The following is a 14,605-nucleotide window of genomic DNA, read 5'->3' as shown; positions in this document are numbered from 1 at the left end:
CTTTTGAGATGAAAGAGTTATGTGACGCTTGGCACGGATGCACCTGCGCTGCTCCTGCGGTTTTTGACTTAGCGGGGCGGGGGCGTCAGCGCGCCCCCCCCCCCCCCCCCCCCCCCCCGCCAAAGGCCATTCTCCCACCAGACGTGCGTGACAGCGACTTCACGGCCGGACCCCAGGTCCCTCGCTCCGTTGCCTCTTCTTCAGCAGGAACAAACTGCGGCACCTGCGCTCCGGTTTCCCCTGCCTTGGCCCAAACCCAGCTCTTCGGAGGGTCCCGCGCTGACGCCGCCGCCCCGCTGAGTCGCGAACCGCAGGAGAAGCGCAGGTGCATCCGTGCCAAGCGTCCCGGGGACGACGGGAGAGGATCGCACGCCTGTCGCGCTGGGCAGGGTGGGCGCTGCGGACTTCGGGTCTGGCCTCTGGGTCCGGTCGCCTTCGCTCAGCCTCAGGGAGCGACCGTGTCTGTGAGCCCCGCGGAAGCCCAGAGTCCCGGGGGCCCTCGGGGGCCTCCCCGCCGCCCGCCAGCGCGCGGGGCCACCGGCGAGGGCTGCCGGATGAGAGTGTGAACACCGGGTCGCTCCTCTGACACGGGAGCTCCCGGGACCCCACCGCCCACCCGCGGCCCGGCCCGCCCCGCGGCCCTGTGATGACAGCGCCCCGTCCCCAGAGAACCCTCGATTCCCCCGGTCCCGCCTGGAAACAGCCAGCGACCGGACCCCCTCGTCCCCAGTGTCCTCGGAGTCCTTCCCCGGGGACTCAGTCCTCCACGAGGCCACGTCTCCCCGCCTTGCGGAGCCGCACCTCCATTACTCTGGGGTCTCCCGTGGCTGCATCGATTCGATACACGGATTTTGTCATTCTACGGGTTTGTTCCTGGTGGTGTGGGCTGATGTCTTTCACACCACCTGAGCTTGCCCTGAGGGTCCCAGCTCTAGACGTGGACGGAGTAGGGGTTGGAGACACTGAGCCAGGCAAAGCCGGGAAGGTTCCAGACAAACACTCAGCATGTGGATGTTGGAAAGATGGGAGAAACGTGGCTAAACGCGGGTACTGGAGAGAAGAGAAACCAGGCCAGCCATGTTTTGAAACAAAACAGAAGTAGTAGTTTCAAACTGTAGTATAAATCAGCATTGCCTGGAGCTTGTTAAAGCACATATTGTTGCACCCGGCCCTACAGTTTGTATTTCTAGCAAGTTTCCTGGTGATGATGATGCTATTTTGGGGGGAAAAACACACTTTTGAGAACTAGGGAAGTAGAGTGCCCTCATGAGTTGCATAAGATGTAAAGCTTTGAATCCAATGGTCCATCCAGACCTCTAACTTAGACATTTCAAAATTTCATTCTAATAAAGCAATCAAACGAGTTTTACCCTCAAGGCCAACACAGGTTCCACCACACCAATCCCGGAAATCTATTAAACCTTAAATATTTAATCAGTCCAATTTATAAACTGCCAGTGGTTACTCAGAAACTCTGTGATAAACCAAGACTACCAAGCTTATAACATTATTTGGGATTCCTAATCATTTCCTCCTTGTGCCTCCATTTAGATGATGTGACAACGTTAGGTCAAATAATATTCCCCCTTAGAGGGTCGCACAAGCAGGTGTGGTCTGGTCTTTCCACTTCTTTGGTGGCGACTGTAAATCAACACAACCCCCATGGAGGAAATGTGGCAATATGTCACAAATGAATACACCCTAGAACACAGCACACTGCTGCTAGATATTTATATGACAGATGCAGACACACACACATGCAAAATGGTGTATATATTCAACTGTAGATATGTTTACTTCTTTTTATAAGTACCATCTACATATTGTCTTGCACTATGTTCTTTTTCATTTAATGATATATCTGGACAGCTAAATATTATATACACATACTTTGTTTCTGGAAGGATACTTGAGGGCTAATAGTGTCCTCCTGGTGGGGGGGTAACTGGTGACAAAACTTGCTGTATAGCTTTTTATATTTTTTGAATCATGTGACTGTAGAACTTATCAAAAATAGAAATAATAGGAGCACTCAGGTGGCTCAGTTGGTAGAGCATGCAGCTCTTGATCTTGACGTTGTGAGTTCAAGCCCTGCATTGGGTATAGAGCTTCCTTAAATTAATCAACTTAATTTAAAAAATAAAAATAAATAAAAAGCATGTGTCTTGGAAAAAATGGAAATAATAAAATGAATATGTTATTTTTTCCCCCCAAATGTCTGCCAAGATGGAAGTTACAAGTAGAAACTACACAATACTAATATTTTTCTTTGCTTTCCTCAGGAAGAAATCTTTAGCCCTAACTGGCAATGTCACTTTTAGTTTTGTCATACCTCTAAGAATACATTCTCCTCCTTGTCCAAGACAAGAATCCTTAGGAAATAAAGGTTGCTTTTAAAGTTAGAATAAAAGATAATAGGGGCGCCTGGGTGGCTCAGTCGTTGAGCGTCTGCCTTCGGCTCAGGTCGTGATCCCGGGGTCCTGGAATCAAGCCCCGCATCGGGCTCCCTGCTCAGCAGGAAGCCTGCTTCTCCCGCTCCCACTCCCCCTGCTTGTGTTCCCTCTCTCTGTGTGTCTCTCTCTGTCAAATAAATAAAATCTTAAAAAAAAAAGAATAAAAAATAATAGACGAAAATTGCAGTAGAGGTAACATTAGCCTGAAAATGCCTTAAATAACCTGTGAGGTTTAATACAGTTTTTTTTTTTTAAGATTTTATTGATTTATTCGACGGAGAGAAAGAGAGAGACAGCGAGAGAGGGAACACAAGCAGGGGGGGAGGGAGAGGGAGAAGCAGGCTTCCCGCAGAGCAGGGAGCCCGATGCGGGACGCGATCCCAAGACCCTGGCATCATGACCTGACGCTTAACGACTGAGCCACCCAGGCGCCCCTAATATAGACAATTTTGTGTACCTTACTCTGTAGACAATCTTATCAGTTCCTCTTTGTTAGGCAATATTTTTCTGTGGTCCTCAATTTTTCAACTGTTTCCTCAGTGGGGAATCCGTGCAAAGCCAAACTTACAAGGGAATGAAAAGTTGATGTGGGAATGAAACATGAAGGAAATAAATCACTTAACGAAGCAAGTTCCAGCACAGTAAGTGCTCCTGAAGAGGCAGAGAACAGGGAGGATCCGAGGGAATCACCCAACCCGGCGGAGAGTGAGGCATTAACTCGCCGAGCAAAAGAGCCGCCGACGAGGGTGGGACTCGAACCCACGCGTGCAGAGCACAATGGATTAGCAGTCCATCGCCTTAACCACTCGGCCACCTCGTCGCCCGGGAGCCGGGCTCGTCCGGCTTCTCCCTCCCCGCTGTCCTTCACCAGGTGTGCGGCTATTCGTCCCTTCGCCCTCGCCGGGGCGTACCCGTCAGCACCGCAGTCCGAGTCAGGCGTCAAAGTACCCCCAAGACCGACCGCACGCGGGTGGTGGGCGCGTCCCCCCGCAGACACCTGCTGCTCCCCGGCCCCCAGCCCCCACGCGTGCACCCCGCTTTCCCGGGACGGGTTCCCCGCCTCCCGGCGGAAGTCGCCGCGCCTTGCTGTTTTCCGATCGCACTGGCTCTGCGATTCCCTTTTCAAGTGGCAGGTCCGCACTCCGGCCTCGGCAGTGGCCTACCGTCTTGCAAAAGACCTATTAGAATTTAAAATTAAAATTTACAAAGTCCATACCCTTCCTTAACCCAGCAGTCAGACCACTAGTAGGAGATTATGCTAGAGAAGTACGAATACTAGGTGAAAAATACATACTTACAAAACACACACAGGTTACATACAGTACAGTGGGGCACTCCTGCTGAGAGTTAAATATTAGAAACTACCCAATGCCCACCAAAATTTTTTTTAAAGCAGGCAGAACAGAGCCCAGCGCAGAGCTTGAACGCTGAGATCAAAATCTGAGCAGAGATCAAGAGTCCCATGCTCAACCGACTGAGCCACCCATGTGCCCCCAAATAATTTATGATTAAACATCACATTGGAGGAGTATGTGATCATTAATAAAAACACTACAGGGGCGCCTGAGTGGCTCAGTTGGTTGAGCGGCTGCCTTCAGTTCAGGTCATGATCCCAGCGTCCTGGGATCTAGGCCCCCATGGGGCTCCTTGCTCCGCTGGGAGTCTGCTTCTTCCTCATCCTCTCCCTCTGCTGCTCCCCCTGCTTGTGCTCTCTCTCTGACAAATAAATAAAATCTTTTAAAAAAGTAAGAACAATGCATATCTACAGGTAGTAACTGACAAATATTTTTCCACTTATTTTTTAAAGGCAAATTACAGAACAGGATGTATAGTATTTTTGTGTTGTTTTAGTGTTATGTTTTAGTTTTAGGTGATAGACTGAGTTTAGATAATTATCATGTTTTTTAAGATTTTATTTATTTTTTTTAATTTTTTTATTCTTATGTTAATCCCCATACATGACATCATTAGTTTTAGATGTAGTGTTCCATGATTCATTGTTTGTGCATAACACCCAGTGCTCCATGCAGAACGTGCCCTCCTCAATACCCATCACCAGGCTGACCCATCCTCCCACCCCCCTCCCCTCCAGAACCCTGTTTGTTTTTCAGAGTCCATCGGCTCTCATGGTTCGTCTACCCCTCCGATTTCCCCCCCTTCATTCTTCCCCTCCCGCTACCTTCTTCTTCTTTTTTTTTTCTTAACATATATTGCATTATTTGTTTCAGAGGTACAGATCTGAGATTCAACAGTCTTGCACAATTCACAGCACTTACCAGAGCACATACCCTCCCCAGTGTCTATCACCCAGTCACCCCATCCCCCCCCCCCCACCCCCCACTCCAGGAACCCTCAGTTTGTTTCCTGCAATTAAGAATTCCTCATATCAGTGAGGTCATATGATACATGTCTTTCTCTGTTTGACTTATTTCGCTCAACATAATACCCTCCAGTTCCAAGATTTTATTTTTTTTGAAAGTAATATCTACATCCAAGAGGGGAGGCTTGAACTTACAACCCTGAGATCAAGAGTCGCATGCTCCTTGGGGTACCTGGGTGGCTCAGTCGTTAAGCGTCTGCCTTCGGCTCAGGTCATGATCCCAGGGTCCTGGGATGGAGCCCCGCATCGGGCTCCCTGCTCAGCGTGAAGCCTGCTTCTCCCTCTCCACTCCCCCTGCTTGTGTTCCTGCTCTCACTGTCTCCCTCTGTCAAATAAATAAAAACTTAAAAAAAAAAAAAAAGAGTCGCATGCTCCACCCACTGAGCCAGCCAGGCACCCCTGAGTTTAGATATTTATTATCACTGAAGGTCATCTAGCTACAGTCTCAATTTCATCAAGGTCCCCAACTTAGACATTCCATGTTATCTTCACAGAAGTATTATGTATGTCTATGTAACTATTATGCATACAACCATTGTGCATTTCTTTTTTATGAGTTAGCTGAAGAGTTTTTAATATATTCCAATATTTTCACATTTTATTTGGCATTTCTTTATTTTTTATGTACTGGGCATGAATCTTTTGCAACTTCTGAAAGTCTCTGATTGATATAAACAGAAAAAGCATTCTGAAGGATGTATATCAATTGTTAACAGCTGGGATCTGAGGTTTGTACTTTCTATACGAAATCGTTTTCAAGATTTTAATTTACCATGAGTACGTGTGACTTAGTAATTTCATTTTAAAAATTAAAGATAAATTTAAACAAAGTATTTAAAGGCAAGGAGAGGGACACCTGGGTGGCTTAGTTGGTTTAAGCATCTGCCTTAGGCTCAGGTCGTGATCCCAACCAGGGCCCTGGGATGGAGCCTCGCATCAGGCTCCCTGCTCATCTGGGAGTCTGCTTCTCCCTCACCCTCTGCCCCTCCCCCTGCTCCTGCTCTCTCTCAATTAAATAAAATAAATAAAATCTTTTAAAAAAATTACCTTGCTGAGCATGTAAGCAAATCTCTGCCCTACCAAATTTGGGCAATGGAATTGTTCACCTGATCCTTTATTTTAAGACCATTCTAAGAAAAATTATCACACTGATCAAAATAAAAAAAGATAAAGCAAAGAAATCTGAAGAAGCCATTTTTTCCCTACTAGACATCCTCAATAAATAAGTAGTGCTTATGGGTGCCTAGGTGGCTCAGTTGGTTAAGCGACTGCCTTCGGCTCAGGTCATGATCCTGGAGTCCCTGGATTGAGTCCCGCATCGGGCTCCCTGCTCGGCAGGGAGTCTGCTTCTCCATCTCCCACTCCCCGTTTGTGTTCCCTCTCTCGCTGTGTCTTTCTCTGTCAAATAAATAAATAAAATCTTTAAAAAAAAAATAAGTAGTGCTTATATTTAAAATTCCCATCTCTCTTCTCTTACATATTGGAATATTTATGGATAAAATGATATGATGCCTGGATTTTCTTTACAGGGGGAAAAATATTATATAGAGAGAGGGAGGGAGAGAGGGAGAGGTTAGAAAAATATTGCTAAATCTTGCAGTTGGGAGACAGACATATGAGGCTTTATTATTTACCTTTTTTGTGTATGTTTAAAAACTTCTATAATACAAGTAGCAGATGTTTGGCTGGCTCAGTCAGTAGAGCATAGGACTCTTGATCTCAGGGTCATGGGTTTGAGCCCCACATTGGGGACAGAGTTTACTTAATAAAAATATTTTTTAATATCCATAATAAAAAGTTATAATATGTTTGACTTTGCTTCATTGCATGAATATGCCAGATGTTAGGGTCCCAGCACAAGCGGATTTAATAAAATGGTCATGGAAAGTGTAAGTAGAGGAACAGAGATATGTAACTTTGCTGACAAGAAAAGCTGTCGTAAGGAAAAAGGTGTTAACACCCTTTTTGTCGAAATTCCTTACGCACAACCTAAAGGCGTGTGGATGAAACCAGTAAGTTGGACAAGCCCGCGGGGCGCCCCAGGTGCCCACGTGCCTGGGCGGTGCTCACCCGGCCGCGGGCCCCCCGCCTCTGCCCCGAGACCAGCAAGGGGCCCCCGGCTGCGAGCCTCAGCTTGCCCCTTATTCCCAAGACAGCGCAGAAGGTCTGGGGTCGAGGCCACGGCACCTGACCGGCTCCCCGACGTCGGCGGGGGCCGGGGGGCGGGGGCTGCTCCGCAGGCTTCCGAAATTCGCGGGGCCCGCCTTCTGAAGCCCCCACAGCTGGGTGGTGTCGGGCAAGCCCCCACGGCGCCCCCTCCCGCCCTGACCCCGGGGACCCCAGGGTCACCTCCGCAGGGGGCGCGCCGGGTCTCGGCAGCCCAGCTCCCGACCTCCGCGCCCAGCGCGGGACGCTGACGTTCACACAACAGATCGAAAGGCATTCGCGTCTGGGTGGCGGACGCCACCGTCTGACCCCACCTGCCAAACCCCAGCTCTGGGTCCGCGGGGCGCGCAGGGCCCCAGCCGGACTCCCGGGGGCTTCCGAAGGCCGACCGCGGCCGGCCGGCGGAGGTCGCTGCCCGGAGCCCGAAGCCTTCCCGCCGGCTGGCGAGCGTCTCCCGGGCCAGCACGAGCACGCGGGCCTGCCGGGGGGTGGGCGCGGGGGGGGGGCAGGCCCGCGACCCGCCGAACCCGAGGAGAGGCTACAAAGCACGCGTCTGCTCGGGGCGTAGGGCCCTTCAGTGCGCTCGCACGTGGCGGCCGCGCGTCCACGGGTCTCCCGGCGCCGCTTGGCAACATTCGCTCCCTTTGTTTTTCGACCTTTTCATTTCAACCTCCTTCAGTAGTGTTTTGTTTTTTAAAGACTTTATTTACCTGAGAGAGAGCGAGAGAGCGACGGAGGTAGCCAGAGAGCCCCAGGCGGGGCTCGATCCCGGGACGCCGGGATCAGGACCCGAGCCGAAGGCAGACGCCTAGCGACTGAGCCGCCCAGGCGCCCCTGAACTTCTTTATCATACTCCTTTACATGGTTGGCACAGTGTCGGCACTTAACCGAGGCTTGAGAAAAGAAGGAGTGCATTTTGTTCTGGATCTCTCCCAGTTCTACAACTGCACGATTTTAGAGCTTATGTCTAGCAAGCTCAACTGTCGCTAGAAGAATTTCAGTATCTAAGACGTAAGTGCGTAGGAGTTCATCTTAGAGGAGACCCGAGTCTGGGAAGAGGCTTGATAATCATCCAGCAGAAAATGGAGATGCTACAGTAAAATACTTCAGCACAAATTGGCCTCTGGTGGCAAGAGATCCAAGGAGAGCATTCCTTAAATGGGAACAATTTTACGTGTTCCGGTGTAGCTGTCAATTCAGTGCAGAATATAAAGAAGACTAACGCGGGGCGCCTGGGTGCCTCAGTCGGTTAAGTGACTGCCTTCGGTTCAGGTCGTGATCCTGGAGTCCCTGGATCGAGTCCCTGGATCGAGTCCTTGGATCGAGTCCCGCATCGGGCTCCCCGCTCGGCGGGGAGTCTGCTTCTCCCTCTGACCCTCCCCCCTCTCATGTGCTCTCTCTCTCTCATTCTCTCTCTGTCAAATAATAAATAAAATCTTTATAAAAAAATAACAAATAAATAAAGTTTCATTGGGCGCCTGGGTGGCTCAGTCGGTTAAGCGACTGCCTTCGGCTCAGGTCATGATCCTGGAGTCCCGGGATCGAGTCCCGCATCGGGCTTCCTGCTTGGCAGGTAGTCTGCTTCTCCCTCTGACCCTCCCCCCTCTCATGTGCTCTCTCTCTCTCATTCTCTCTCTCAAATAAATAAATAAAATCTTTAAAAAAAAAAAAAAAGAAGACTAACGCTGTCTCAGAGGACACCCCAACCTTCACTGTACTGAGATACGAACAGCATATACCTCACTTACTCTCCACAATTCTCCAGTCAAAATCAATACCTCATATTCACTCTCTGGGTTTGTTTTGGTATAAGTATTGTTTTTATTTCAACCTTTACTTAGAAAAAATTGTAGGAACAATGGAACGAGCACTATATTCCTTTTCCCTAGATTCACCTATTATTAATGCTTGCCGCTTGTTTTCTCCTTCACATAAACTTACTGCTATTACCTGCTAACCCACTAAACCCCTCGAAAATGTGTCACAGGGGCGCCTGGGTGGCTGTTGGTTAAGCGTCTGCCTTTGGTCAGGTCATGATCCCAGGGTCCTGGGACCAAGACCCTCAACGGGCTCCCTGCTTAGTGGGGAGTCTGCTTCTCCCTCTCCCTCTCTCCCCAGCTCCTGCTGTCTCTCTCTCAAATAAATAAAATCTAAAAAAAAGTGCTGCAGTACAAAGAACCTTCACCCCGAAACACTTCAGCAAGTACCTTCTGAGAGAAGAGACCTTCTGTCTTGTGACCACAAAGCGATGATTGACTCAGGAAACTGAACACTGATGCAATGCTGTTATTGAACATATAGTCTGTTTACTTTAAACCAATTGTCCCAATGATATTCTTTACATAAATTTTATTCCAATCTAGAATCCAACCTTAGCTTACACACTGACTTTAGTTATTATATTTCTTTAATCTCCTTTAATCTAAAACAATTCCTCAATGCTTCTCTTTTATAATGTAGATACTTTTGAAGAACACAGGCCAACCCTCTACCCCAAATTTGGGTTTGTCTAATGTTTCCTTATGATTAGATTCGGGTTACACATTTTCACCAGAAATACCACAGAAGTCATGATGTGTCCTCAGTGAAGCAATCATATCAGAAGTCATGTATCAGTTCATCCTGTTTCTAGTTGTTGTTTGACTACCTGGTTAAAGTGTTGTTTGCCAGATTTCTCCACAGCAAAGGTATCGTTTCACCTGGATTATGTTTTTAAATTTAGGCAGATAGCTCCTTAGGCAGCATGGTCAAGAACCACTTAACGCCAGCAGCTGCAGGATCAGCTCCTTGTGTATCTCTGGCCTCAGCCACTGGTAATTAACTCAGAGCTGCACAGGGCCCAGGAACCTCTTCCCCTTCCTTCTTTCAATATTTATGGAGCAACTAATACTTGTCAGGTACTGTTTAAAGTGCTGAGATATACTGAGAATAAAACAAGAGTCCTGCTTTCCGCCATTCTTAGCTCAAAATGTTCTGGAGGGCTCCCCCTGCTGGGTCTCATTAGACATAGGACTTAACAGGTAACAAAAAACTAATACAGACTTTGGTAAGAAGACAACTCTGTTTAATCCCCCATATCTGTTTAGAATGTTTGTATTATTGTCTAGGGTTGTTCTCAAATTAGGTTAACAAAAGCTGATGTATTTCTTGGAGAGAAATGTGTAGAATATATGTGGGTTGAAAGCCAGTTCAAAGTAACAGCTTTTATCAAGGACAATGATGATGTCTCAAGACAGACTTCTGAAAACATATTCAAGTAACCCACAAGAAGGCAAGGAAGAGAAACCACAGAAATGCAATACAGGGAATAAGGAAAAAAAATAGCAAACTTAAGCCTTAAAATACCAATAATTACATTAAGTGGAAATCATTTCCATCCTCCAATTAAAATACAAAGATTGGGGGTTTGAATTTAAAAGCATCACCCAAGCATATGCTGTTTATAAGGAGCTCACCTCAAATTTAATGATATAAGTAAACTGAAAGTAAAAGGATGGAAAAAGATACATCATGCAAACATCAAAGAAAAGGAGAAGCAGGGATTATTCCTTTGCTGGCTGTCTAGATTTCAGAAGGTGTTGAAGAAAATGTTAATTATGCACATTACACTTCAAAACGTGTCACATCTGTAGCTGTTACGTTGTGGGTAGCACAAAAAAATGAGAAAATACTCTTCCAGTATTTGAAAAGTACCATGAACTTCATATCATGTCCCTCACAACATAGGTAGTGCTGAAGCTGAAAGAGGTTTCAGTTGTGTAAGTATAATTTGTAGGAGGGTGAAAATGCTGGAATGAAAGGTTTGGTTTTCCCTCTTCCCTTTTGTCCTTCTCAGTTGTGAGCTCAAGGAGTATTTTCACAAGGAGAAAAGTATGCCCCGGGCTTTCGCCATAAAGGCCCCACTAGATTTTGAGCTTCTGGAGGCCAATGCCCTTCTGCTCTCCCTATCAGTAAGACTTTAACACATCCTTTATTCACCAGGAAATGCTAATTCTGGGGGTGGGGATCAGGAAGGGTCTGCAGACCACTCACTTTTGGTCAAAGGCTTGGTTAGGTAGGGAGAGAAACAGACAACTCAGCTCACACATCCCAAACTTGGATTTTCTAGTGTCCTTGACTGGTACTCAGAGTAGTAATTTTTTTTTTTTTTTAAGATTTTATTTATTTGACACACAGAAAGAGAGCACAAGTAGGCAGAGAGGCAGTCAGAGGGAGAGGGAGAAGCAGGCTCTCTACTGTGCAGGGAGCCCGACGTGGGGCTTGATCCCAGGACCCTGGAATCATGACCTGAGCCGAAGGCAGACGCTTAACTGACTGAGCCACCCAGGCACTCCCAGAGTAGTAATTTCAATGCTGGGAATGGCTAACGCTAGTTAGAAATCAAAATGGTTTTGGGCACCTGGGTGGCTCAGTCGATTAAGTGTCTGCCTTTGGTTCAGGTCATGATCTCAGGGTCCTGGGATTGAGCCCCACGTCGGGGCTCTCCCTCTCTTCCCCGCTCACGCTCTCTTCTCACTATCTCTGTTGCTATCTCTGTCTCTCTCTCTCAAATAAATAAAATTTTTAAAAAACATCAAAATGATCTGAAAAAACATGAAAACTCATGAATTCAGTAGAAAAATATTTTTTATAGCTGCCCTTGTATATTTTTTCATCGTATTATCTAATACTTCATTGCATTTAGTAAAAGTAATCACAGGTAAATTTCTTGTTGACATTTATTTTTCTAAACTCTCAACTTTTCTAGCATTATGACCTTTATAAAAACTCTTTGGGGCGCCTGGGTGGCTCAGATGGTTAAGCGTCTGCCTTCGGCTCAGGTCATGATCCTGGAGTCCCGGGATCGAGTCCCGCATCGGGCTCCCTGCTTGGCGGGGAGTCTGCTTCTCCTCCCTCTGACCCTCCTCCCTCTCCTGCTCTCTGTCTCTCGTTCTCTCTCTCTCAAATAAATAAATAAAATCTTTAAAAAAAAAAAAAAAACTCTTTGATGTGGCATCTCTGATTTTCTTTAAATAATGAAGTCCAAGAAACATTTTATTTCAGTTAAAAAAAAAAAGTCCTGGATTCTTCCTGAAGTTGTCGCCTAACACCGCGGCAAGGTGTCCAGTTGCTGTGGATTCTCTGGCCCTTGATCAGGGCCGAGTTCCCACGCAGGCTCCACTCTGCTCACTCTGCTGCTGGGGCTTAGCACAGTGTGGCCCCTCAGATGTTGGAACAGCGTTGCTCTCTGCCTGTAGGCCTTCCCACACTCTTCACACTGACAGGGTTCTTCCTCAGAGTGGACTCTCTTATGTTTATTGAGATCTGACTTCCAACTGAAGGCCCGCCCACATTTGGAACACTCAAAAGGTTTCTCTCCTGTGTGGATTCTGAGATGGTGACTCAGACCTGTCTTCTGACTGGCTTTGCCACACTCTACACTGATAGGGCTTCACCTTGTTGTGAATCCCCTGGTGTTCGATAAGATGCTCTCCCCTTGTGAAGGCCTTCCCACATTCAGAACACTGGTAGGTTTTATCCCCAGTGTGGATTCTTTTATGGTTCCGCAGGCCAGTTGACCGAGTAAAGGTCTTTCCACACTCGTCACACTTATATTTTCTTGGCTCGGGGCGGGGGGCAGTTCCCGTGCTTCCCTCCCAACCTGTGTTTATTAAGACCTGAGCAGCATTGACTGAAGGCTTCACCACACTGATCACATTTATAGGACTTCTCTCCAGTGTGACTTGTTTGATGTATGATCAGGGTTGAGCTCATGCTAAAGGCTTTTCCACACTCGGCACACTCATAGGGTTTTCCCCCCGCGTGGGTTCTGTGATGGATTATGAGTTCTGAGCTCCAGCTAAAGGCTCGTCCACATACAGGACATTCAAAAGGTTTCTCTCCGGTATAGATTCTCTGGTACTGGTTAAGTCCTGCATACTGAGTGAAGGCTTTTCCACACACTTTACATTTATAGGGTTTTTCTTCACTGTGAATTTGCTGATGCTCAGTAAGTTGTGAACATTGCCTGAAGGTTTTCCCACACTCATTACATTTGTAAGGTTTCTCTTTGCTGTGGAATCGCTGATGTTCAGTGAGGTCTGAACTGTGGGCAGAAGGCTTTACCACAATCTACACATTCAAAAGGTCTCTCTCTAGTGTGGAGACTTTGATGCTTTGTAAGAACTGATCTCTGACGGAAACACCGGCCACATACAGTACACCGATATGGCTTTTCTCTAGTGTGGATTTTGAGATGTTGGAAGAGGCCTGCTTTCTGACTGAAACTTTTGCCACACTCTTTACAGTGATAAGCCTTTCCATGCTGCGAAGCCCCTGGTGCTGGGTAAGTTCTGCATGTCTGATGAAGGCCCTTCCACATTCTGTACATGAGTACGGTTTCTCCCCAGTGTGGATCCTCCTATGCATGTGAAGGCCTCTTATCCAGGTGAAGGTATTCCTACGTTCTTCACATGTATATATTTTTTTTACCTGTGGCACCCCCATCCTGCGTTTCCAAACTTCCATTAGGCTCACTGTCTCCTGTGCATTTGGCATGCTGAGACAGAGTTCCATCATGTTCATCAGACCCCTTCCTACATGGTTCTGCTTCTTCACAAAGTTCCTGCTTCATGCCTAATGTCATGTTGTCAGTCCTCACACCACCATCCGAACACAGACCACACAACTTGAGGAGCAAAGATGACTCAAACATAACTTAAGAGACAGACAGCTGGAAAGGTTAATCTTTATTTTAGGTTGATGTTAACAGATGATATTGTTTCCTCTCTTGTGTTAGAGGTTCAGAGAAAGAGGTTAGTCAAGGTGGAAGGAACGGTAGTAATACAGTGTGGAAGTGAGAAAGAAAGACGCATGGCTGAGTTACCAGCAGAGTGTGGCAAAGTTGACAGGCTGTCACTTCTGTGATTACGTAAGACTGTACCTTCCATCTTGCCAGTGGACTCTCTACTGACACTCGTCCTTGCTGGCTTGCCGACTTCGATGAAGAAAGCCACCATATGGAGAAGCCCATGGGGCAAGGAACTAAGGGCGGCCTCTGGCCAGCAGCCAGCAAGGGACTGAGGCCCTCTGTCTGACAGAGAAGTGAGTCCTGCCAACAGCCATGTGAGGTTGGAAGTGGATCCTTCCCTAATCACAACTCAGATGAGACATCAGCCCTGGGACCTTGACTGCAACCTTGTAAAAGACCCAGAAGCACAGAGCCTGGCTGAGCCAACCCAGACTCTCCACCTACAGAAACTGAGATAAAGCATGTGTGTAGTTTGAAGCCACTAATTTTGTAGTAATTTTTTTTTTTAAAGATTTTATTTATTTGAGAGAGAGAGAATGAGAGACAGACAGCAGGAGAGGGAGGAGGGTCAGAGGGAGAAGCAGACTCCCTGCCGAGCAGGGAGCCCGATGCGGGACTCGATCCCGGGACTCCAGGATCATGACCTGAGCCGAAGGTAGACGCTTAACAATCTGAGCCACCCAGGCACCCTGTAGTAATTTGTTAAGCAGCAATTGAGAACTAATATACCAGTGATATGAACATACAAAGCTTCCTTAGTATAAGAACTACTACACTTAAAAAGAAAGGAGAGGAATGCCTGGCTGGCTCAGTTGG

The 14,605-nt window shown here is 47.3% G+C and overlaps 1 protein-coding gene and 1 non-coding gene across 2 annotated transcripts in view; both read right to left on the bottom strand.

Annotated features, from left to right (window-relative positions):
- Positions 1-13,624, bottom strand: part of LOC110586958 (zinc finger protein 664-like) — a 33,025-nt gene extending 19,401 nt beyond the window's left edge. Inside the window, 4 exon segments of the mRNA XM_044917242.1 lie at positions 12,486-12,597; positions 12,707-13,084; positions 13,196-13,361; positions 13,471-13,624. Of these exon segments, the coding sequence (XP_044773177.1) occupies positions 12,486-12,597; positions 12,707-13,084; positions 13,196-13,361; positions 13,471-13,624 (810 nt within the window).
- On the bottom strand, positions 3,192-3,273 carry TRNAS-GCU. Its single transcript has one exon. It is a non-coding gene; the product is annotated as a tRNA-Ser (tRNA).
- Positions 13,625-14,605: the final 981 nt, after the last annotated feature.

This window comes from Neomonachus schauinslandi, chromosome 8 (genome assembly GCF_002201575.2).
Source record: "Neomonachus schauinslandi chromosome 8, ASM220157v2, whole genome shotgun sequence".
Lineage (NCBI taxonomy): Eukaryota > Metazoa > Chordata > Mammalia > Carnivora > Phocidae > Neomonachus > Neomonachus schauinslandi.
The sequence above is the reverse complement of the archived record's forward strand: the minus strand, read 5'-3'. Positions and strand labels throughout refer to the sequence as shown.